Source organism: Amphibalanus amphitrite, unplaced genomic scaffold (assembly GCF_019059575.1).
Source record: "Amphibalanus amphitrite isolate SeventyFive unplaced genomic scaffold, NRLGWU_Aamphi_draft 000068F_arrow, whole genome shotgun sequence".
Classification (NCBI taxonomy): domain Eukaryota; kingdom Metazoa; phylum Arthropoda; class Thecostraca; order Balanomorpha; family Balanidae; genus Amphibalanus; species Amphibalanus amphitrite.
Genome location: NW_024881564.1, coordinates 306,001 through 332,015, shown reverse-complemented (window position 1 = coordinate 332,015; position 26,015 = coordinate 306,001). Strand labels below are relative to the sequence as shown.

Below are 26,015 nucleotides of genomic sequence, written 5' to 3'. Positions count from 1 at the left end.
CGCTCACCAAATCTACAATTACCAAGCAATTTCAAAGTTCTTTATATGATCTAGCAGACAAAAAGCGGCGCTACAAAACTGTTATCTCGGATTTTCAAAATTTTGGGTTTTTGACCCCCAGAAATACAAAAAATTGATTTTTTTTAGAAAAACTTAAAAAAAAAATAAAAAAATCCGAATTTCGAAAAAAGCGGAATATATGTGATACCTAGTCTCTGCGCTCTTCTATATACATACCAAAGTTCAGATCGATATCTGGTTTCTTGGCCAAGTTATAGCGAAAAAACTGTTCAAAAAGGATGACGTCAAATTTTTGAACTCAATTTTTAGCGATTCTAGACCACGTAGGGCAAAACAAAGATCGCCATTGAACTCTCCGTGACTAGCTGCATCGAATATGGGGTAGCCGTCACCCATTTCATGCTAAAATATCAATTTTGAAATTTGACCTAATTTGACCTGACCTTGACCAAAACGTGACCTAAGCTGTCCCCAAAGGCTGCCTGGCCCACATAATCGCATTTGTCATGTAAAATGGACCATAAAACATGTATTACACGACACTTTCATATTGTGACCCCCCAGTGACCTGACCTCTGTGACCTGAACTGGTATCAGTGACCTCAAATAGCAAAATATGTGTTTAAAGAACATTTCCCCATCGATGATTTTCAATGAAATGCATTTTACTCGATTGTACAACGCATTTCTTGAAATGCCTGTAAACGGTGAAAATTCGACCTTTGACCTGACCTGTGACGTCATCGGTTTGACCTAGGTCAATAAAATTGGGTCACAATGTAGTTCCCTGATAGGGCTATCCAACACCGTTTGCCGCTTGTCGCTAGGTTGAGTGTTTCTCGAGATCGTAGGGGGGGGGGCAAATTGCCCCCCCCCCCCAATAGGGCGCGTTGCTCGGCAGAGCCCAACGGGGCGCGGGATAAGTGGCATCGTAAATGACGTCACACAGGGTCAACAATGCAAAAGTGGAGATTCAGCTCTTGCAAGGAGTGCATGAAATCATTAATCACGATTCCGTGTGCTTGAGGTAGTTTGAGATAGTTCCCGGCACAAAAATGGCAGTTTTCATTTTCCCCATTGACAGTTGCGACATCTGAGGACCATGTAGACTGTAGAGGTTCACTTATGACGCCATAGGTCACTGACCTGACCTGAAAATGCGTTTGGTGTCAAAAGATCCGGCTTGAATCAAAATTCAGGTATGTCCAGTTTCAGCTCTCCATCGCCGGCGTGTTTGGAGCTATCGCGAAAAAAAAACTAGGGGGGCGGGGGCGGCACCCGCGTCCCGCTCCCCCTCGGCCGGCACTCGCACCCTGCTGGTGGGGGTGAAACACCCCACATGAGGGTTTTCGCGAATATTTAAGAAAAGGAGGCGCGTCGCGTCACCGTTTTAGACCTGCACTGTATCATGCATCTTTTCTTCACATGTCCCAGGTCTTTCAGCCAGGTCACTAGGTCACGTCAGGCGACCTCACCTCAGAAAGTCATAATGCTCGGCAAAGCTACGTTGTAACTCTCAGCCATTGATAAAAGATCAACCCTCGCCGGCACGGGGGGGGGGGGGCTGCTACAACCATGAACCACTGTAAGGTTTTCGCGAATAACTCGCGTAAAAAGCGGCCGATCGCGACGAAACTTTCAGTACCCTCGAATTGATCAATTTTACACCTACCCTGTAAAGTTCATGACCCTGACCCAAATGACCTTTGACCTAGGTAGGTACTTTCCAAGACCATGTTTGGCCGGAATCGCGATTCGGCGTATGTCGGCTCGCATTAGCAGCACGTTTGCAAGCATTTCGTGGTTTCAAACGTTCAAACATGTTGCTCCCATGCATTAGGGTGGATTTCAAGGTCACCTGAAGGTCAGGTCAGGTCCTTGACGTTTTGATGACCTCGGTTCACTTTTTCGAGTTTGACATATTTCTAGGCTAGCTTTTGAAGCTGAATTCGAAATTAGAAACCATTCGAACATTTACGAAGTAGTTTTGGCATAGGTGAAGAATTGTGCCCAGCCGGGGGTGCTCGGGCGCAGCAAATCCGCCGCCGCCTGGCGGTGACCTTGACCCGCGCCGCCTGCCGCGGCTCCAAAGCCAAGCCGGCGTGGAATTGGGAGAGCTCGAGCACCCCCAGTCCAGCACAATTCTCCACCCGTGAGTTTTGGTGTCTGTGTAACATGTTACGAAGCTGTCAGAGGCGGTTGACACTTACTACAAATATCCGGCAAAACCCCTACTGGTTGACCTGACCTGACAAGACCTGGCCTAAAAGCATCTGTGATCAAAACTAGCACGATATTCGTGATCAGCACCCCGAAAACCCCATGACAGCCAAACAGGTCCCGATTTTCCCGACTTTTCGGTCATTGACCTGACCTGGAAGGTCAACCAATGACCTAGGACCTTAAAATTGCGTATCATCGATTTCCTCTCGTCACGGGCAACACGCTTGTTTTTTCCGCGAAGCTCTAGCGGATCCCCCCCCCCCCCCGGTATAAGTTCGCGGCTGGCAACAAAAAAAAAAAAAAAAAATACGGGCGAGTAAGGAAGCGTATCGAACATCTTTGAAAAAGGTCAGCAGTCAGCACGCGGCGAAAGAGGATCTATCTTGACGTGAGAGAATTTGGACATGCCCGGTCAAAGGAATTCGTTCGAAGTAGCCAAAACCTGTATCCCTGCGACGTCTGTCGCTGTGGCGTCCTTGAAAAGGTTCAACAAAGGTGCCCGCACCACTTTCAACTCCCTCACAGCCCACAGCCCATAGGTCAGAGGTCCATCCTCGTCCAAGTAGTAGCATTTGTGTCCGGAAAGCAAGGTCGTAGTTTGCGGCAGCCTCGGAAGGGAGCTGCCGCAAACTACCATTTCCTAAAAGATCAGTTGATCTGGCCAATGCTGTAACAACGACATCATTTGTCAAAAATCTCATTCGAAATCGGAGGTCTATATATTTGTACACGAGAGATCAGCAAGTATAAAAGCGGCTTATCTACTAAGAGCGACATGAAACAACAAAATGAAATGCGAATGGGGTGAGTATGATGCAGGTACAAAGAATCAGTGATAAACGTTCATCTGAGACAGCAAAGAAGCGAGCAATATCTGCTTCTTTTTAACATAACCATAACATGATAAAATAAGCACGTTGTACTTGATGCTTACACTTATAACATATTTGTTACGAGTAAATTTGTACTTAGAGAGATTGGTGGACACAAAAGGTGTCATCCACTCAAGCAGTGGCAGCTACGCACGTGCGAAGAGTATAAGTAATTTGTACATTAAATAATACAGCGCTATGCATGCGTGACGCACGTCGATGATTACGGCTGCTGCCCTGAAACATAAAAACCTCTACAGTAGCGTCACTAATTCTAGTACAAGACCGAAGTATACGTCACCATTTTCGCGACCATTAGTGCGCCGAGTCCATGCGAATTTCCATTTTGGATTGCCGGAAGAGCCGTCTACTCATCACCCTCCTCCTCCTCCTTCTCCTCTGAGTAGTGACGGTACTCCGGCTTCAGTTCGTACATGTTCCGGTGCGGACTCTTCATGTTGTAGTTGCACACTTCGCTGAGAACCTCCTTCAGGTATGTCACTGGCTGCATCGTGATGCGCACCAAGTCCTTGATGTTGTAAAACTGGTGCTTCTCGAACGCGGCGAACAGCATGGCCAGCACCTTCTCCTTGTCGTCACGCATCTTCTTGCCGACCTCCTTCTTGCGCTTCTGGTGGTCGATGTTGTGCTGGTGGTTCGCCACCGGTTTGATGTGCACCACGTCGCCAATGGTCTTCAGACGCCGGCCGGGCTGGGCGGCTCGCTTGATCTTGTCGCGCTTGAGCTGCATGTAGCTGGCGTCGCCGAGCGGGCGGCACTCGGCGCGCTGGATCACCTTGCCCTCGATGGCAAGCGCCTCCCGCTCGGGCACCACGGCATCCCGGTCGCTCGGCTGCGTCTGCGAGAACACGCCCAGCGTCTGGCCACCCACGTTGCTGACGACGAAGCGGTGCTCCTTGGGGATCGGCTCGCGCTCCATCGCCAGAACGGCCTCGCTCAGGGAGAACGACACGTTCGGCTTCTGGCCCGGCGATTTGGTGATCTTGAGCCTGCCGACCTCGACGCTACCGGGCGCCGACTGCCAGCGCTCAGAGATGTACTTAGGTACTTTGACCAGCCACACGCCGCGGGCCGCGTTCGAACAGTCAACTGAGTGCTCCTGAACTTGGGTTGACATGTTGAGAGGTGCAGTGGTGCAGCATCAACCAATTGTTTTTGAAAGTTTTTTTTTCTGAAACACAAAATTGAATTGTGAGCATTGGGCACAAAAGTGTAAATTTTGTTTCCTAAAGATCTTCTTTGAACAGTAGACAATAACAACTAAATATTTTAAGTCAAGTAAGCAAATGCATTTCTTGCATAGCTAATTTGATGAAATTCAATTTACAGGTACCTACTGATTCAATCAAAACTTTTTTTTCAGCCAGCAGGCAGCCAAATCAAACAGTGTCTAAATAGCACATTCTTAAATTTTGTCAGCCAAGCTCAAATGTGCCAAATAAAAAGCTGGTGCTGACTGCTGTGCACCTTGCATTTGATTCAGTCATTGAAGCATATAATCGAATTGGAATGAAAAATGGCATGCCTGATGAAAGAACTTGTTAGAAAATAGGTAAGCTGATACTAACAGGCACATTCTGAACCTGTGGTAGGAGTTTTGACATTACCGGCTTGACTTACAGCACGTCTTAAAAGTGAATTTATTTACATGTTGATCGTCCAGATTCCGTCCTTAAGCCCATCTACCAGTGCAAGAGGAGGGCTCCTTATACTCAACTGTAATCCTTTACCTCTTAGTTACAATGGTTGATGGTACCCACCCCATCTGAAGTAGCACAATAAATATGCATACCTACCTATCTGGGGACGCAGTGCAGTGCAATCGTGGTGCAATCCTGATCCAAGAAAAAACATACATACTGCACCACATCTAGAAAAATTAAAAATGGAATGTCTTACAATGATTGTCCTGGACATTTTCTTTATCCATTTATTATTTTTGAAGAAATAATTAATCAGCATACTCTAGCTTAGGTATGCCAAGTTGCAATGCGATCCGTCTGTGTAGGTACATTACCAGCCTAATCATAATTTGGCTGGAAACTGCACCACATTGGAAAAATTCAACCAGAGGCAAAAAAGGAAAGTTTTTTAAGCTGTTCAAAAATATCAAAAAACAATTGAAACTATCATCCTTACCGAAATCAACCCAAAAACGCCGATCACGCGCAATTCAGCACAATGCACAAGGCGGTTGTAATTCGTTGTTATAAACATTAGGAAGTCACTCAAAATGGCGCAGGACTTTTTGATGACGTTTAAAAACATAGATATATACATTTTAAAAACGTTGTTCGGCCGTTTTTTACTCATTAAAGAGAAAAAGCTATTTCTTAGAGGGAAACCATCATTAAAATTGAATTGTTACTGAACTTGACGGGGTTAAAGGAAGGGTGCCACCTTTTGGACACAACGCAGTTTTTACAAGATTAGCCTCACATGAACCTAAAAACCGGCTTCACTTACCTATGCTCGAGACGGTCAGCATTGAATCCGCACGTGAAGTTATCATTTGCGAGTTTTGCTGCCAGCATTCGGGCAGGCAAAAATCTTCAGCACTATTTCCTCGTCGTGTTAAGGGTATTTTATAAAACATTAAATCAGCAAAGGTATGTATAAAAGTAATACTTTTGAAGCATGTTTTATCATTTTGAAAGGGTATATTTTTTCTTTATGGTATACACTTAAGTTTTAAAATTTTAATTGGGAAGTTTTTCTAGTAAGTTGCATGAAGGGTGAAGGGTTCCATAGATCTCTTAAGCATTGTAAAGGAAAAACCTTTACTCGACTTATTTGATGTTCTTTAACTGTTGGCAAATATGGCCAACAGTTACCTACTTGGTTACCTACAACTTAGTTCAAATCATGTTATCTTCTTCCTTTTTATTTGTTCATCTTTTTGTCTCAGTTGCGCCATCAATGCAAATGGCAGAATGATATGTTGCCATGACAACAGGATATGCCAGCCGTCCTAGCTGCCACATCAAACGACCTTGAGTTGTAGTGGTGATATAAACAACGATTTTTTTTTTGGCTAATGTATTAAATGCAATGTTTCGGTTTTTTGTATATTGTGGACGCGCTAACCACGTCTAAAAATTCAAATAAGTAAAATAGATTCATAGAACAAAAATTTCGGAAGGTGGCACCCTTCCTTTAAACGACATTTTCTTTTACATAATGACGCCACCGATATTTACAGACAAAAATCGAATAGGAAAAGCGCGACATTTGAATGGAACCAAATTCGAGCGCCGGACCCGACAGGATAACGATTCTGGGACAAAAAAGGAATATAAGCCCTTGCACCCTATAAATGACCTTGATTTGCACTACTAGTAATTTGGCCTTATACGGGTCCCCCCGTCATAACTCCAACTGTATAACTGATTCCACCAAACACCTTACACAAAAAAGTATTTGACTATCCGTGGCAACGAGACGAAAACCTGACCACAGACAGTCGCCAAACGGCTGACCAGGGCAATATTGCACAACCTAACATGTGTTAAGTTTCGTCTTCACTCCGCGCCTGAGTCAGCAATGAGTGATAGCTCGATCATTCAACTACTGGTTGGCGGCGGACAGCCGTCTCCCTCTCCCGCCATCAGAGGATGTAGGATTATGTTTTGGAATACAAAAGATCTCACCCAGACTACACCAGACTCCTCAATCCGGATGACTCGTCCGAAGACGAATTTATTTGCAAACGTCACGCGGAGACATGTCCCGGGGTCAACAGCAAACCAAAGATGATCATAAATAACTAGAGCGAGCCCTGAACACCCATGGAGCTAGTGGCGGCGCGGCCGCAGGTTAGCTCTTGGTTTCCGCACCCTCTGTCGCCGCCTGGTCGGCAGGCTTGTTGTCCTCTGGCTTCATGGCCGGGAAGAAGAGCACCTCCTGTTGGCAAAGTGCGTAGGAAGAGCAGGTTATTGGGTGTTTTAAGCATCAGTGATTATGCTGATGCATTAGGCCCGTGCCGTATGTCATCGGCGCAATCATGCGCAAAAGATCGTGTCTATACGAGCGAGCCAGTGTCGAGTCGAAAAGAGAGAGAACTTGGGAAGCCAGACTGTTCCCGCGTAGGTGGCGCTCATACTACACCGGCACCAACAGCGGATCGAACACGTGTTACACGGCGCTGTTGATGTTCTTCTCCATGCCATCATACCACATAGGTACAGTCACCAGCACTTGCTACTAATCACCTCGTTTTTCTTCAGTAGTTTGAAGACCGATCAATTCTCAGTCGCGCAAGATACGTCAAACGATCCGTTTGGTCCTCCGATTTTCGAATATCTAACTTGTTTTTGTATATTCGAAGCATTTTGGGATGAGGAGCCAAAAAACCTCTTTTCTGCCCTAAAGTGTGCCCCAAGAAGTCGTAGAACCTAGCCCCGCCTCTGATCCACAGACCCCTAGTGCCATCTCTTGTCAGCCGAACAAGTCGCAGAAGTAAATAATGCCACGTGACATTTGCACACGCTACAATTACTACGCAGCTGTAGTGGGGGAAGCGGGGCGGAGGCGTGGAGAGGGACGCGATCGGTCGGCTGGGGTCAGGTCACCGAGGTCAGAGGTCATCCGCCGGAGGGTGTTTGAGTGGTTGGGCCGTGTGGGCTGGGGCCTGCGGAGTGGGGAGCGCCTGGACCTGTCTGGAAACAAGCCCTACAGCGCTGTGACAGTCGAGAATATGGTGAAGAAAGAGAGAGGGAGAGGGAGAGAGAGAGGGAGAGAGAGGAGAGAGAGAGGAGAGAGGGAGAGAAAGAGAGAGAGAAAGAGAGAGGGAGAGCGAAAGAGGGAGAGCGAAAGAGCGAGAGAGAGAGAGAGAGAGAGAGAGAGAGAGAGAGAGAGAGAGAGAGAGAGAGAGAGAGAGAGAGAGAGAGAGAGAGAGAGAGAGAGAGCAAGAGAGAGAGAGAGGGAGAGAGAGAGCGAGAGAGCGAGAGCAAGAGAGAGAGAGAGCGAGAGAGAGACAGAGAGACAGAGAGACAGAGAGACAGAGAGAGAGAGAGCCAAGAAAGGCTGGAGGGAAGGGATAAGGACGGGAGGATAAAAAAGAGAGACAGAAAAGGAAAACCAGAGAGGGTAAAATGAGAAAGAGGGCAATGGGTAAATCAGTGAGAGGGAGCGAGAGAGGAAATATTTAGATTTAGTTGCGTCAGCTTGTTTCACATGTAAAATGTAAATTTGCTTTCCATCATTACAGCTTCGGGTTGGAAATTAAATCTTAGCATCCTTATGATAAACCCACGTTGACGGGATGCAATAGCGGCGGAACACCTTCAATTAAGGGGGGGGGGGGGACTGCCGACTTTTGGTCCTATTATTTCCATGCAACGCTCATAGGGCTAATGTTGAAACTTGAAATGCCAAAATCAAAGGGGGGCGCGGTGCCCCGGTGCCCTCCCCGTTCCGCCGCCTATGACGGGATGGGGACGCTTTTATGGTCGTCGTTGGTAGCTCGGCACTAATGGGGTCTGGGGATGATGTTGAAGGTTTCTCAAATGTTTCATAAAAGAGATGCTATTTTTTGCACAACCTATTAAACATTTTCTTACATTTGCTATGAAAATGTTAGGCCCAGTTCCTTCAAGATCAGGTCCACGACTCCACAGCTTACAACAGGAGCTAACTAACATAACAAGTAACCCGCGCCGTGTTGGTGGCATGAACTTTCCGTCGAGTGCTGGGGGGGGGGGGGGGGCGTTTCACGCCCCTCCGTCTAACTCGGCTCCTGGGCCACGTAGCGACACGCGGTAAGCGGCAATCGAAAGGGCGTCAAAAATAAGGAGGAAAACACTCGGTTATTTTAAGGTCAGAGCAAAGGTCAGGTCACCAGGGTTCATCAAAGGTCAAATTTTGTTTATTTCAACGATTTTCAACGCCCGACGGCTAACTCGGGAACAAATAGAGCTACAGCGCCGCGGAAAAGCGCATTCGATAGCTCTTTTAACGCTCTTTCGCCAACATGTCCTCAAATTTGACCTCAGATCAACGGTGTAGCCCCCAGAGGGCACCGCTCTGATTGACCTCAAATTTGACCTCAGATCAACGGTGTTTTCACCGCTCTAGCACGTCTCTGTCAAAAGTAAAAAAAAAACTGCTGAAGACCTTTTATGTCCTAAAATGACCTCAGGGGCACACACAGGGGTCACAGGTGCAATTTTCCGATTCATTGTGTCATGTTTACCTATGGACCGATGTTTGAGAGGGTGTAGAGCGAAATTCGTCCAAAAGAGGCGCATTTCAATTTCTCCCATTGACTTATACCTAATGGAGCAGTCGCAAAATTGACCTGACCCTAGGCACAGACATAAAAAAATCCGAGGTATCCATTTTATACATACTGTTACCCTAGCAATAACTGAACGTTTTAACTTTAAGTGATCGCTCAGTCGGTGTAGCTACGCGAGCTTTCGAATTTTTTTCTGAGGTGGTCACTTGACGTTACCAGGTGACCTGACCTTGAATGACGCTACGCGTCGCGTCGCCATTTTTGAGATATTCGCGAAAAACTGAGGGGGAAGGTCGTAAAAACGCCCCCCTTCCCCAGCACGGCGCGGGTGGTCGACATAGCGACTCGGACTGAACAAATGCCTTTAACGTTTCAACGGTTGAATAAGGTGAGAGGATTGAGGTGGGCTTGTATCGGATACTCTTCTGCTTGTCGGTAGTTTAGGTTGAAGTTGATTTCGCGAGCTGTCCATGATTATTCAAGAGGGAAAATTCAGCTGCACATCGTTCGGGTCAAAGTAATACCAAACATTCTCAAATTTTGTAGTAAAGAGCCAGTAGTCTGCGAATATATTCAAAAAACAATTGGAAAAAGAATACGCGGACCGGTTTCGTCTTTCAAAGACTTCTTCAGCGCTTTTTCAAAAACGTATAAGAAGAAAACTAGCACAGTGACAATCGTTTGAAATAGAATTGGATTCAGTAAGAACTAAGAACTTCATTGTCCGAAAACTGCTGACAGTTGATAGCTCAATGACACTTAGAGCCGTGCATAAGGAGGCGTGAAAACACTCTCCTCATCTCGTTTTATTACGAGGACCATGTCATGGCGTGAGAAAGGTGTTCTCAAAATAAATGACACTGTATGTGAATAAATAATCCGCGCCCCCTTGGGCTATTGGCGGACCCTACCACCTGACCGGATGGCGCAGCCGTTTCGCCTTCCACCTGAGATCTCGGAAAATTACCGACCGATTTTGAACATTCAAAGAGCGTTCGATAGCCCCACCAGGGAACTACCTTGTTACCAGGTTTCGTTGACCTAGGTGCAACCCATGACGTCACAAGTCAGGTCAAAGGTCGCATTTTTCACCGATTTAGTCTAAGGAATGCGTTACAGTCAGTTAACACATCAAATAAAAGGCATGTTATCGAAAAACATCGATGGAGCGTTGGTTGTCTAATGCATATGTTGCCTAAAGAGGTCATTGATGCCAGGTCAGTTCACAGAGGTCAGGTCACTAAGGGTCGCAATATGGACCCAACTATGCTAGGGTCGTGTGATACATGTTTTATGGCCAATTTATGGCCAATACATTTAAAATTCAATGGTGTGGGCTAGACGACCACTGGGGCCAGTTTAGGTTACATTCTGGTGGAGGTCAGGTCAAGGTCAGATCAAAGAAGGTCAACTTTGAAAGTTGATATTTTGCATAAAAGGGGTAGGTATCTTTTCGATGCAGCTCATCACAGGAAATCCAATGGAGGTCTTTGGCTTGCTCTGTGTGTTCTGTAACGGCTAAAAATTGAATTTGAAAATTTTACGTAATAAATTTTGAGTACCTACCTAGTTTTTTTTTGCCATAACTTTGCTAAAAATGGAGCTATCGAGTTTAAGTTTGGCAAATTGGCATATCTAGAGCAGATAGTTCTATAACATATATTTCAGTTTTAATTTTGAAAGTTGTTGGTATTTTCGGGGTGTTATACTTCTATAGTTTTGATGGTCAAAATCAATTTTTGTTTGGAAATAAGAGTTAGCAGTTTGGTAGCGCTGTTTATTTTACATCTTTTTTATCTTGAATATGTTTCGTTATCTTCAAAACTGTAAGCGTGACAGCTCTTCCCGCTAAACCTTTTATTGGGTCGAAAATGACAGAACATGACATCCCTCTGACGTCATTTGTGACTAACCTTTCATAAGAGCTCTGGAAAAATTTGGTCACAAGGTGTAAAAATGATGCCCGGAGGGGTCTTGAAAGTTTGGCGGCAACATTTGCTATACTTTAGGAGTTATCGACTGAAAAGGAGATGGGGGCCGTTTCGCGCCGCCCTCCCCCTCAACGGGGCTTTCAGTTGCTGATCTTACAGAACTCTTGGTTATATTACAACGTAGTTGAATTGCAAGTGGCAATACGTGTATAAGCTTCCTGCCAGCGCCGGACCAGAGTTTAAACATGCAGGCTGAATTTTAACATTTAACTTTTGAATTTTTAAACCGTTCAGCTTTTAGAAGTTGTATGAACTGTTCAGCTCCTTTTTTAGTCCATCACGGCGGGCTTGTATGTCATTTGTCAACCAAAATTGAATTAAAGACTTTTTATTTGGTCTGGCTACCTCGCCAACTTCTTAACTGGATCGTTTAGTAGCTTTTGATTGGGCACTGCCCAGTGCCCACGTTGTCTGTCTAGCTTTTCATAGTCACTGTCTATGACACGAGAAGAGGCTGCTGACATCGTTTGTCGCGGTTGGATAATACCAATCCACGTCCCAGTGGCTGCTCGATCGCACTTTCCCTGGCCCACCTCTCCCACCAGGCTAGACTTTGCCCGGCACAGCCGTCTCGCCTCAGTGCCTCGGGCGGTGACCCGTTCAAAGGGGCTCACAATTCGTATGGTGCCGTGGCTCTCAAACCAATACAGAACAGTGAAACGCAAAGGCTCACTTTCCATATAAGGCGAACGGCTGATTCTGGCGCCGGGGCTTCATTCATGCAAAGGCGCCCAATCACAGCGCCGCATTTCAGTTAGTGTCGGGCGCAAAAGCTACTATGCTCCGCCCCTCCATCACGTGACCCTGCCCTCACGTGGCCTCAGTCACGTGGTGTTTCCACTTCTTGGCGCATGGCGGCGCTAGTCTCGCAGGGGCGGTGGTAGCTTGCTCCCCCGCCGTCCGGGGGTGATGGGTAGCAACTGCTGGTGACTGTACCTACCTGATACCAAACCATCATATGAAGCTAAATTCACGTGTACAGAAAATCTTACGCCACTTTGTGAATAGCTCAAGTCCAAATCAAACGCAGAAAACTCATCCTTGGATCAGAGCAAATCATTATCACGCACGCCACCAATCATTTCCTCGCCCATGCATCCTCCGAGTCCATACCTTGATGTTGTTGGAGTCGGTGAGGAACATGGCCAGCCGGTCGATGCCCATGCCCCAGCCGCCGGTCGGCGGCAGGCCGTACTCCAGTGCCGTGCAGAAGTTCTCGTCAATCAGCTGTGCCTCGTCGTCACCAGCTGCCTTGGCCTGTGGTGGAAGAAGAGCCGTCAGTCGGGCCGGGGCGAAGCGGCAAGGGGGCCAGGCAAGTTGCAGTTTCAGGCTTTAGAGTCGTCGCAAACCGATAAAGGGACTACTCGAGGGACTGCTGTGTGTTAGAAAAATGAACTACCACCAAAAGCAAATGCATGAGTTCAATGACGTGACACACACATTGAATCCAAAAAGCCAAAAAGCCCAACATCCCACATGCCTTCTTTGGTATCCGCACCCATTAAACATAGATCGAACATTAAATTACTAATATGTCAGAAGACAAAGACATGCCATCAAACTCCGTAAAACCCCACATAACACTCCTAACCCACCTCGCAGAGCGTCTAGCAAGACCCTACTCCTGTCACTCACGTTAGCCTGGATGGCGAACATCTGCCTCTGCGTGGTCGGATCGTTCAGCTCCGTGTACGCGTTGCACACCTCCTTTTTGCAGACGAACAGCTCAAACCGCTCGGTGATGCCGGGCTGCGAGCGGTGGTACTTAGCCAGCGGCGACATGATTTGCGGATGATCCAGGATGAACGTGGGCTGTACGCACGTCTCCTCGAGAAACTCGCCGACCAGCTTGTCCAGGAGGCGGGCGGTGGTGCGCGGCGCCGCGCAGTCCACCTCGTGTTTCACACACAATCGGTCCAGTTCCGCGCGCGCCGCCTCAGTGTTGAACTCGGTGGCGGCGGGAAGGGAGACACCAAGAGCCTTCTCCAGCTCGGGCATCATGTGTAGTCGGCGGAATGGCGGCGCAAAGTCCACCTCCCATGCCTCGCCGTCCGGCCCGTCAGGGTGGTAGGTGACCTTGGTGCCGCCGAATATTGAGCGTACCATGCCTGGGGGTGAGGGCGGATCGGCGGTTACTCGGGGAGGCAAGCCAGGCAGCTGTCAGAGACAGAGTACAGTAGTTTCATAATTGGGTATAATTACACAGCTGACGCCTGTCTGCATAGCAGCGGAAAGACTACATCCGAATCACCGTGCGTGCACGTCACGCCAGCGATCACGCCTAGCTTGCAAAACTAGCTCCCCTAGTGATCGAGTGAGGAAACTGGTTATACAGATTGGACAGAATACGTGCCGATTGGAAGATCACGTCCCAGCTAGGACCACTTCATAATCCTTGCTGCTACACCCAATCTGAGCTGTTGCTCATACTGCTCTTACTGGATCAGTTGCGACTACTCGTCAATGTATATATTTACTGTTATTATTCATGACATCGCCTCCCTGTTTTGCTAAGGGTTTCCCCAGCATCTCCAGCACCCTCGCCCGCACTGCTCCGTTACGTCACCCACCGGAGACGAGCGTCTCGGTGATCTCCATCAGGTCGTTGTAGTCGGCGTACGCCATGTAGAACTCGCAGGTGGTGAACTCGGGATTGTGCGTCATGTCGATGCCCTCGTTCCGGAACTGCCGCCCGATCTCGTATACCCGGTCCAGGCCGCCGACCACCAGCATCTGGGGAAGGGGCGGACACGGAGGGCTGTTAGTTAGCGAGGTGCATTAGCGGCACTGACGGCGAGCTATGGGTGGAGAATGGGCAAGTTTAAACGCTCTAACGAAGATATATTAGTGCATACGCCATACCAAATGTAAAAAGAGCAGCTCTCTTCATAAGTAGATGAACGATATCCAGGCTTGGATTTCTCACGCAAAGCTCTCACTCATCCCAAAAAGCCCAACACCCAGCCCCGGCTTCCCCGCCCAATCCCTCACGTGTACCTTGTGATACAGCTCGGGAGCTATCCGCATGAAGAGCTTCATGCTGAGCTCGTTGTGGAACGTCTCGAACGGCTTGGCCGTCGCGCCGCCGGCAATCATGTTCATCATCGGCGTCTCGATCTCCAGGAAGCCCATCTGGTCGAGGAAACTCCGCAGGTAGCTGCACGGAAAACGAAAAGGTAAGGAGGCCGCAAGACAGCCAGCCTAGTATAAGAATGATGATGTAAATAATAAACCAAATTATTACAAATGCATTCAAATATATTCAAAAAGACACACAAAGCTTTCGGTTCATAGAACCTTGATCACTGTGCAAATGAGTATAACAATCGCTGTAACCGTCTAAAAATTCTTTGAAATTAATCAGCCGCGTGTTTTCTTCGTCTGCTGGTCTACCACCGATTTTGCTGCCATTGACGACCATGTGATAAATCCGCTCCTACTGTTAAACGTATCACGTGTGATGATGTGGGCTGCTTCCAGGACCTTCCTTGTACCTTTCTTTATATTGTTTTCTAATATCTTCGTACCGTCCCAGTCAGGTAAGTGGTTATACTTTTCTATATGCAGTACTATTGCATTTGATGTTCGGTGAAATTTTACATCGCTTCTGTGTTCCTTCAAACGAACTTCCACCCCTCTTCCCGTCTCCCCAACGTACGTTCTTTGGCACCCTTTGCATGGTATTTCGTAAACTACACTTTTTTCATCACTGGTATCTTTTTTGGTTTCATGGTGCTTGACTAAATCTTGAGTTTTCTTTCCTGTTACTGTAGCTACTTTGATATCTGACTTTTCAAGTGCTCGTACTATGATATCAATATTTTTCGAATTTGGGACCGAAATCCATCTCTTTCTTTTGTTGGCTTTTCTTCTCGTGTCATCTTCGTGTGCTTTGTTCGCACGTTGTTCGTCTCTTCTGTTGGCATCGTCGCCGTTTGCTTGGTTCGTACGTTGTTCGAGTCTTCTGTTGGTGTCATCGTTTTGCGCTTGGTTCGTTTCTTGTTCGTATCTTCTGTTTTGTTCGTTTCTTCGATTTTTTATTTTTTCGGCTTTTTCTTTTTGTTTGATTAAAAATCCTCTGGGATATTTCAGTTTTTCGAACGAAGTATAAATATGATTGAACTCTTCCTGAATGAATTCATCGCTGCAGATTCTTAGCGCTCTGAGAAAGAAACCGATAACTATTCCGCTTTTCGTCCTTTGACTGTGTGCTGAGTAAAAGTGCACATAATCCTCTTTGTTTGTCGGTTTTCTGTGGACTTTGAATTTGAAGCCTGAGGCTGACTTTACGATGCATGTATCTAAAAAGGCCATCTTTTCTTCTTGTTCTTCTTCAACTGTAAATTGTATGTTTGGATGAACAGCATTCAGTTTGATCAGCGTTTCAGAAATGTCAGTTTCTTTCGGAATGATTGCTAGTACGTCGTCTACGTATCTAAGCCAAGTAGAGTCGTCACCAATAATTTTGAGAAAATGTTCTTCTTCGAGTACTTCCATAAAAAGACATGCTGCTACTGGGCTTAATGGGGACCCCATTGCAAGCCCACTGTGTTGGACGTATTCATTTCCTTTGTATGAAAAGCAGTTGAATTTCATGCATATTTTGACAAGTTCTAGGTAGTCGTTTTTCGGAAGAGGTAGTTCGTCGTCGGCCATGCGTTCGACTACTTTTCCTATCGCCTCTAATGCATCGTCAACTGGGACATTTGTGAATAAAGACTTAACGTCAAAACTTGCTATCTTTTTGTCACTTACGTCTGTCACTTCACTAATTTTGTCCATCATCTCCGACGTGTTCTTGATGTGGGTGTCACTTATGGAACCAAGAGATCTAGAAAGAGGTTTGGCTAGCACTTTGGCTAGCCTGTGAGGTGCGCTTCCGATTCCAGACGTTATAGGTCGCATCGGCATCCCTTCTTTGTGGACTTTTGGTAAGCCTTTCATTTTAGGTAGAGTTGGCGCTTCTTCGAGTAAATGGTACAGTTTCTTTCCTCGTTCTGATTTTTTAAGGATTTTTCTCACATTTTTGTTGAAACTTTCTCCTTGGGTTTTGCCGTGCCCTGGTTTCATCTTTCTGTAGCTTGTTTCATCATCGAGCATTTCTTCCATTTTCTCGTCGTACTTTTTCGTGTCCATGATTATTATTCCCCCTCCTTTGTCCGCTTGTGTCACAACTATGTTTTTATCGTTAGCCAACTCTTTCAAGGCTTTCATGTACCTTCTTGGTAAATAGCTTGGCTCATTGTCTGCTAAGGCCTTGCAACAGGTTAGCACGCCTTGAATAAAGCCCTTATCAGCATCACTTTCGTTGAATTTATAGTTACGTTCAATGTGTTCTGCCAATGTATACCTATCTTTACCAGAATCGAACTTGAGTCCCAGCGCAAGAGCTTCTTTTTCATCGTCTGTGAGTTGTCGGGATGATAAGTTTCGCACAATGTCGATGTTTCCGGCGTCTTTCCATTTGCTGTTCTTGCAGAGATCGTTCAGTTTTCTTTGTAGGCGTTTTTGTTGTTCGGTGTTCATTCGTTTCAGCTTCGCTTCGTGTGTCTTCGTCAGTCGTATCCCTCTTCTTTGTTCGTTTAAAATATATATATTATCTTTGATTTCAGAGCATGCTTCTTCTAAGTACGCTTTCGCTACATGCTTCATGCATCGCTACATGCATCGTACATGCTTCTTAAGTACGATAAAAACATAGTTGTGACACAAGCGGACAAAGGAGGGGGAATAATAATCATGGACACGAAAAAGTACGACGAGAAAATGGAAGAAATGCTCGATGATGAAACAAGCTACAGAAAGATGAAACCAGGGCACGGCAAAACCCAAGGAGAAAGTTTCAACAAAAATGTGAGAAAAATCCTTAAAAAATCAGAACGAGGAAAGAAACTGTACCATTTACTCGAAGAAGCGCCAACTCTACCTAAAATGAAAGGCTTACCAAAAGTCCACAAAGAAGGGATGCCGATGCGACCTATAACGTCTGGAATCGGAAGCGCACCTCACAGGCTAGCCAAAGTGCTAGCCAAACCTCTTTCTAGATCTCTTGGTTCCATAAGTGACACCCACATCAAGAACACGTCGGAGATGATGGACAAAATTAGTGAAGTGACAGACGTAAGTGACAAAAAGATAGCAAGTTTTGACGTTAAGTCTTTATTCACAAATGTCCCAGTTGACGATGCATTAGAGGCGATAGGAAAAGTAGTCGAACGCATGGCCGACGACGAACTACCTCTTCCGAAAAACGACTACCTAGAACTTGTCAAAATATGCATGAAATTCAACTGCTTTTCATACAAAGGAAATGAATACGTCCAACACAGTGGGCTTGCAATGGGGTCCCCATTAAGCCCAGTAGCAGCATGTCTTTTTATGGAAGTACTCGAAGAAGAACATTTTCTCAAAATTATTGGTGACGACTCTACTTGGCTTAGATACGTAGACGACGTACTAGCAATCATTCCGAAAGAAACTGACATTTCTGAAACGCTGATCAAACTGAATGCTGTTCATCCAAACATACAATTTACAGTTGAAGAAGAACAAGAAGAAAAGATGGCCTTTTTAGATACATGCATCGTAAAGTCAGCCTCAGGCTTCAAATTCAAAGTCCACAGAAAACCGACAAACAAAGAGGATTATGTGCACTTTTACTCAGCACACAGTCAAAGGACGAAAAGCGGAATAGTTATCGGTTTCTTTCTCAGAGCGCTAAGAATCTGCAGCGATGAATTCATTCAGGAAGAGTTCAATCATATTTATACTTCGTTCGAAAAACTGAAATATCCCAGAGGATTTTTAATCAAACAAAAAGAAAAAGCCGAAAAAATAAAAAATCGAAGAAACGAACAAAACAGAAGATACGAACAAGAAACGAACCAAGCGCAAAACGATGACACCAACAGAAGACTCGAACAACGTACGAACCAAGCAAACGGCGACGATGCCAACAGAAGAGACGAACAACGTGCGAACAAAGCACACGAAGATGACACGAGAAGAAAAGCCAACAAAAGAAAGAGATGGATTTCGGTCCCAAATTCGAAAAATATTGATATCATAGTACGAGCACTTGAAAAGTCAGATATCAAAGTAGCTACAGTAACAGGAAAGAAAACTCAAGATTTAGTCAAGCACCATGAAACCAAAAAAGATACCAGTGATGAAAAAAGTGTAGTTTACGAAATACCATGCAAAGGGTGCCAAAGAACGTACGTTGGGGAGACGGGAAGAGGGGTGGAAGTTCGTTTGAAGGAACACAGAAGCGATGTAAAATTTCACCGAACATCAAATGCAATAGTACTGCATATAGAAAAGTATAACCACTTACCTGACTGGGACGGTACGAAGATATTAGAAAACAATATAAAGAAAGGTACAAGGAAGGTCCTGGAAGCAGCCCACATCATCACACGTGATACGTTTAACAGTAGGAGCGGATTTATCACATGGTCGTCAATGGCAGCAAAATCGGTGGTAGACCAGCAGACGAAGAAAACACGCGGCTGATTAATTTCAAAGAATTTTTAGACGGTTACAGCGATTGTTATACTCATTTGCACAGTGATCAAGGTTCTATGAACCGAAAGCTTTGTGTGTCTTTTTGAATATATTTGAATGCATTTGTAATAATTTGGTTTATTATTTACATCATCATCCAACCTGTCATGGATACTCAACACTAGTATAAGAAATCAAGGGCGCAATACCTACAATGAATAGCATCCTATTTTGACTGCCGAATAAATGACATGAAATAGCGTTTCAAGACAGAGGTAAGAGATCAGAATATTTCAATATTAATACGTTGATATTCATATTTAGCATAGTGCTTACTGCTTAATATCATCATTTTCCAACACATTTATCACTTACCTGATGATCTTGGCTCGGACAAAGAACTTGTTCCGCACATCGTCGTTCATGATAAGGTCGAGATATCGCTGCCTATACCTCGTTTCCTGGAACGTAAACAAAACCCATCATCGTCGGATGCTAACGTAAACACGAGCTTCAATAACCACACGAATAAGGTAAACAATTGTCAAGGGATTGGAAACGAGACTCGTCTATGAAAATAGTCCAATAATAGGGAACACTTTTACTTTGTGACTTAGGCGCATCACGACTTACTTTCAGACAAGCACTGGTGTCATTGTGCGGCCAATTGCTTCGTCCTCTCACCTTATCTTTGAGGCCGTAGTGCATGGAGGGCAGCATGTGCAGGCAGGGCGTGAGGACCTGCAGCTGCTGCGGCACCACGGACAGCTCGCCCTTCTTGGTCTTGGCCGGGTGGCCGGTGACGCCGACAATGTCGCCGCGCCGCAGCTTGTCCGTGTCGGCAGCGAACTCGTCCGGACACCCGTACAGCTTGTAGTTGGCCATTATCTGGGGTGTGCAGAAGACAGAGTTAGTGGGCGAAACTTATCGATCAGCTTTGCTTTGATACTTATTGTGAATGATACAGATAAAAAGACGCTGAGTATCTTTTACGTCTACGTCAAGAATCATTGCGTCTTATAAAAAGCCCCTCCTTATAACAACGTAGGTAAGTTCCTAGGAATGCAATATGCATATTGCATAGGTGTAAATAAGAAGTGATTTCCGCACATGATCCAAGCCTGTAGCCATGCATACATGCATGCTCTAGCAAGCCTTTCTCGTTTCAAAGGCACCTAGAATGGTATCCATAAATTATAGCGACTGATACGGGAAAGCCCAGTCAGCGGTGACAGACCAACCCACACGACAGCTGCACAGCACCCAACGACCCAGGATGTCACCCTCTGATAGCCTGAAGGCCGCCAGGGTCGGCGGGGCCGGGGTGACCCGGTCCGCCACCGCGCCTAGGGCCTGCAGTTACTGGCAGATGCCGGGCACGAGGTCTGGAGGGCTAGTAGAATAAGACCCTGCTGTTCTCTGCAACGAACTCTATTACTGGTTTCGGTCGCATTCTCATCTTTTTACAACTTATCATGGAAACTTATTTTCTGTGTACCTGTGATGTAAGCCGAAATGTAGGCAATTGCTTCGCAGCATCTGCAAACTCCGCTTATTTTACCTTCGTTCCATACACCTTATTGATCAAGCCACTTCGCAATCCTAAGAAAACTACGCTTGCGCTCCAGCAGCTCACCTGAATTTTGACGCCCTCGCCGCGCAGGTCGTAGAAGCGCAGTTTGGCGCTGCTCTCGCGGATGGAGTGCACTCGGCCGGCCACCGAGACGGTGACGTCCTCCACCACCGAGCCGTCCTCGATGCTGCCGTACGAGCTGATGAACTCCTGTAGGCTGGTGGTGACGTGGAACTTGTGCGGGAACGGGTTCTGGCCGGCCTCCTTGGCCGTCGTGACGCCCGCCACCCGCATCTTGTAGTACTCCTGATGACACAGCGAGACGGAAGCGTAAGGTGAAACATCGGAACTGTTAAGCTACGAAGACAAGATGCCCAGGATCACGGAAATAAAGGTAATCTATGGATGCATCTTGCAGTGATACACGATTATTTGTATATCGTAAACCACCTATGTGGTTAATTTGGACCGCATAGCCATATACGAACTTTTGAATAAGGCGACTGAAAGCCCAATTAGCAACTCAACTACGCTTCCTCCCAATCCTACAAGCTCGTATTTCACCGGAACACTGCTGAACGCTTCTCGGAGCATTCCCGAATGTTTCTCGGAACACTTTACCACCGGCAGCGGCGGAAGCTTCCCGTTAATGACCGCCGGACACGTACATTTGCGGTGAGCTCGCCCTCGGCGGCGGCTGACGACTTGGCGGCCTCGGCTCCGGCGGCGGCCGGCGGACGCTGCGCCCCCCGCTCCTTCTCCTTCTCCAGCCGCTCCTGCTCCTTCTTCGCCTGTTTCTGTCGCCGTTTCAGCTCACTGCCGGACGGAGAGGGTCGGAAGCACGGTTAGGTTTGGAGGCATTACCTTACCATGCTGCTGCAAAAATAACGATGGTCAAGGTCAGCCTAGTTGTTACTGCTAGGACCGTGGTGCGTAATGTTTTTATCTAACTGTTAAATACAAGACAGCTATAATTCATTGACATCAGCCCGTCAGCAGTGATGGTTCACGATTCATTGCACATCTTTGATTTGCGAATCAAATCTCGTTTTGCGAAGAGAAGGGAAAGCTTATTCACAGCTCAGAGAGCGAAGTGAGCCGAAACCCGGATCGACAGCGCAACTGACATCCGATCGATTTGCTCATTGCGCTCAGTCGCCGGTCAGGCGACCGTGACGACTGACGTGGCGGTGAGAGGGCCGGATACGGCGGATGGTTTGCGGTCACAGTCCCGGGAAGACGTGGGACCCGGGACCGGGAGGGAAGGTGCCATTCGCTGGCTGACTGAATGTGAAAATGTGAGATACAATGAGAAAATCAACTTTACCAGAGACATGGTTGACTGAAAATCATGGCATTCACCTTCGCAAATTTGCACTACAAACATTTTAGTCAATAACAAGATGAAGTGATGTAAAGGTGAACTGATGAAGTGAGCTCGAGCGCTTGAATGGATGGAATTACACAACCCGAGCCCGTGCGAGGTAGAGCTTGTGCAGGACCCGGCCCCCTTCGTCAGCCCGGTCCCGGGCTGAATCATGTGTATGTAATGTGATGACAAAGTTTAGCATTCCAATCAAAGGCAGACATAGCTCGTTTCAATTAGCTGACTAAAATAGCCCTGGTTGCTGGCACCAACAGCTAACCATCCCCGAGGTGACTATAGCATATCGAGCGCCAGAACAGCTGCTCGGGACCGACTTTCACAACCAGCGGGTTTATGCTCCTTTATCTGAGCCACGACATGGAAAATGTTCCTACTATCAGTCACTGGCATGAGCCGAAGAGCCGATCGCCGCCTGACCAAATCATTGCAAAATACAACTCCTCCTAGCCACAAAATGCATTCCCTAAACATGTACGAAACCGAGCCTCAAAGGTTTGCCAAACTGTGTTTCTGTACGGAAGATTCCAGCAAATGCAGCGAAAACCGAGTACGGGATACCTACAGGTGCGTCTGTAGAATCAGCTGACAAATCGACCTGTTGCCTGTTTCACGGCACACCGCTACAAGCCACTACAATGTCTGGCATTTTTGTTATGGTGGAAATGCAAGCAAATAATTTTTAATTTGGTAATTTTTCTCATCTTTCTGTGGGAGCCAAAACATCAACATCTGATAATGGTGTGCCATAAAACAGGGCCGAATTGCCGCTGCTGGCTCACCTGGTGGTGGCCAGGAGCCGGCGCTGCAGGTCAACAGGGCGGCAATGCAGGTCAGTGGAGCCAGACAACCCCGCAACCATCCGACCCCAGCCAGCCACCCTGTGCATCTGCCTCAGGCGACACCAAGTAGACATCCCCAGTCGGCAAGACATTTTCAATGGCATCTGCAACACGCCATCACGGGATCTGATTATGGCTGTGTTATGAGTGTTTTTAAGCTTAACAAACAATAGTAGCCATCAATGCTAATATCAGGCATAACAAACAAAAATGTTGCCATACCTAGACTTAAGAATTGTTTTAGGTACCAGATTTCCAATAATTATTGGAACTTTTCACTAAAAATTTCAGAAGCCAGGATCAAGGAAAATACTTTGAAAATATCAGAAAGCCGTCCTAATGTAAGAATATAGACATTCCAAAAAGTCACATGGTTCACATCTGCCATTAGGCAATGCCGCAGGTTTAGTTTTAGGTCAGTTGTCTACAAAGTTCATGGCTTGCAAAGTTTGAGCTGGCAATTATAGGTACTTGAAGGTTTTCTCAAAGCATCTAACATGGCTAGGTACCCCTATTGGCTAAAACACCCAGCTTTGAAAGTTCATCACAAGACCAAAATCAATAAGCAGGTAAACTTAATGTCAATAAATTGTACGTTAGCACGTTGGTTTGATAAAGGCCAGTGGCCGAAAGCTCACCGTTTTTTTTTTTAAATATATTGTTCGGCTTTTTACATTTTTGATGTCGAGGAAAAGGTCAACATCTTTTATTTATCTAATTATATTTAATATGTTCCTCGCTCGAGCACTTAGTAATATTATCAATAAATTGTAAATTAAATTGCAGACCATGTTGAGCAGAGACCAAAAGTACTTCTGAATTAAATTGCGTGTTATCCACAATGGATAGGTTGTCTAAAAATTACGATGCTATTCACTCACACAAACGTACAGGACTTTGGTATCACATATACATCTTGATCACTGAATGCAAAGTCATTAAGTCATATGATATTAAAAACTTTGTCATTATGTATAGTTGAACAACATTATTTCTGACTTATAGATTTATCACCTTAACATGATTGCGACGCCACAATATACCCTGAATGGGATAACACCGCAACCCAACCAAACAAAATCTTCAATTTTTATGCAAAAGCTTATGATAAAATGACAAAACATAATAAACATAAGCACTTAGCTATCGAACATCATGTGAATGCATCATGATCAACATATGGTTCTGATGTAAAACGAGGGAAATGATGGGCTTAAATTTCACAACTTACTTCTTTGACAGCTTTTCTCCCTCTGCTGGATCGCCCATCTTGTATAAATACTAAAGCGCAAGCAAAACCAATAACGAAATTAAATTATAAAATGAAAACACTCAAGTATAACACCCATGGCAACCCACACAAAACTACACAGAGAATCTTGGAGAGATCGCATACAACAAACACAAGGGGGAGAAAAGCGGAATCAGCGAATGCATTGCTAGTGAGAAAAATTAAAGCTGTAAATATTATTGACGTCATTGGTAAAACTAGTGCTTTTTGTGGAAAATGAAAAGTTACATCACTGGATGAACAAAACAAAGAAGCCAACCGGGCTAACTATCTTTAAAATAATTTATTTTCACCTTAAACACCTAACACTAATGTTGCTTCACAGTTTTTTAATTAATTTTACACAAAAAAGAAAAAAGCCAATGACGTCAATTATCATTTTGAATAGAAGTAAGGATGAAAATTTACATAGCTTTGATGAAAGCTATGCGTTAGAATTGTAACAACTGCGCCGGCATGAAAAGAAAAAGTGGCAGCTAATTAAAAACTATATTGATAAACCTAATGCAATAGCTAAATCTGCCTAATGCTGAGAAGTAATAAGGCTTCGCTCGCTCCCACACTCCTTATACCTGATAGGGGAGACCCGGGAGGTATGGGCCCCCTGGAGGTATGGGCCATCGCAGTTTTGAAGAAGTGTTGCGTATTTTTACACATTTGACGGCGTTAACTGGTAGCAGCCATTCAGTGATTACATCCCACGTGATTTTCAAAATCTTCCTCAGTCTTCTTTGGCAATGAGCGGTGATAAAGCGTTTTTGCCCTCTTCGAGTAAAATACGGTACATACAGAAAATTCGTGATAAATTTGAACCAGGCTCGTTTTATGATGTCAGACCATCGCTAACATAAAGTTTAAAGCATGCAAATTAAGACTGGATAGACAATTTGAAGCTTTCTTGCAAGATTATGAGCTGAGAGGCTACGCACATTCTGGCGTCCTAACCGGGAGGTTCGGGCCACCCACCCCCGTTGATCCTAAATAAATAAAGATGTTGATTTCATTGAATATCTCCGTCAACATGTTTTATTTTTGTCGCGCAAGGTCGAAAATTTAACTTCAAATTTCATTCGAACAGAAAAATATTATTGATCTAATTTCATGGTGTATGCTTGAGTTTACCAAAATACATATGGACCCAAGTGACCCCCATGAAGTAAGCTGTTGGCCGCTTATGCGGTTCCTGGGCTCTAAGATAGATCAAGGTAGATACCAGCTACGAGTATATTCTCATTGTCGAGAAAAGAATATGAAACATGGCACCGGCCCATACCTCCTGGGCCATGGCCCATACCTCCCGGTGTATTTTGATGGATCGAAAAAGCGCATGAGTTATTGAAAGTTATCTCGAGACAAAATAGTTGGTCCCAGATGCCTAATATCAGGCACACGTTGTAGGCGAAAGGCAATTTCACATGCACAGAGTGAAAAACCGGGTCTAGCCACTGCCCACTGGAAGAAAAATGCCTTTTCACAAAACCGGCCCATACCTCCCGGGTCTCCCCTACCCATAAAAGCAGAGCTGGGCATTGCGCAACTTCAGTCCGCAACTCAGCAACTCCGCAACTTGCAGACTACCCTCTTGGTAGCGGAGTTACGGATCGGCTACCGAGCCCAAAAAAGTTGCGGAGTTGCGAGTTGCGGAAGCAAAAAAAAAAAACCTTTTGCGCAACCGCTACCGGGGCCGCCACCGAAACACGGGATTGAAGCGAGACACAGGTTCCAGGACAAGTTCATCGTGTTTATCTTACTAGCTAAGACTAATCAATTGATATGCACATGACCTTTTTGGGTCAAGTTGTGACCTTGACCTGGGGTCAAATTTTCAGTTTGACCTTTCGGTCATCCTATATATCATTGATGAACTGGAGACCACGCGCCTTGATGAGAGAAATGTTATGGTGATTAACCCGCGCCAAGATGGGAGGGGGCATTTTGGCCCCCTTGTCGTTTTTCTTAAATAGCGAGAAAACGGCAGCGTGCAGCGCCGCCAAATTTTGGGTACCTTACCGGGCATCAATTTGACACCTTCACACAAAATTTCAAGTCACAG

General features: G+C 45.7%; 2 protein-coding genes across 9 annotated transcripts; both read right to left on the bottom strand.

The window, feature by feature from the left end:
* Positions 1-2,944: 2,944 nt before the first annotated feature.
* LOC122378962 (general transcription factor IIF subunit 2-like) lies at positions 2,945-5,597 on the bottom strand. 7 transcript variants are annotated; one of them, XM_043360682.1, is made up of 3 exons: positions 5,277-5,361; positions 4,763-4,764; positions 2,945-4,308 (listed from the first exon to the last, which is right to left on the bottom strand). In XM_043360682.1, exon 3 carries the CDS (start codon positions 4,252-4,254, stop codon positions 3,484-3,486), a length of 771 nt encoding a protein of 256 aa, XP_043216617.1. In that variant the 5' UTR covers positions 4,255-4,308; positions 4,763-4,764; positions 5,277-5,361; the 3' UTR covers positions 2,945-3,483. The 7 variants fall into 7 exon arrangements, with proteins under 7 accessions (XP_043216617.1, XP_043216623.1, XP_043216618.1 ...); XM_043360688.1 differs by having other exon boundaries at positions 5,318-5,335; XM_043360683.1 differs by having other exon boundaries at positions 5,037-5,290.
* Positions 5,598-6,810: 1,213 nt separating this feature from the next.
* Positions 6,811-24,132, bottom strand: LOC122378960 (lysine--tRNA ligase-like). Of its 2 annotated transcripts, XM_043360678.1 has the most exons (11): positions 23,903-24,086; positions 22,612-22,775; positions 21,114-21,261; positions 20,509-20,751; positions 19,557-19,760; positions 19,248-19,333; positions 14,364-14,523; positions 13,937-14,099; positions 13,002-13,474; positions 12,480-12,623; positions 6,811-7,040 (listed from the first exon to the last, which is right to left on the bottom strand). In XM_043360678.1, exons 2-11 carry the CDS (start codon positions 22,773-22,775, stop codon positions 6,954-6,956), a joined length of 1,872 nt encoding a protein of 623 aa, XP_043216613.1. In that variant the 5' UTR covers positions 23,903-24,086; the 3' UTR covers positions 6,811-6,953. The 2 variants fall into 2 exon arrangements, with proteins under 2 accessions (XP_043216613.1, XP_043216614.1); XM_043360679.1 differs by lacking the exon at positions 22,612-22,775 and having other exon boundaries at positions 23,903-24,132.
* Positions 24,133-26,015: the final 1,883 nt, after the last annotated feature.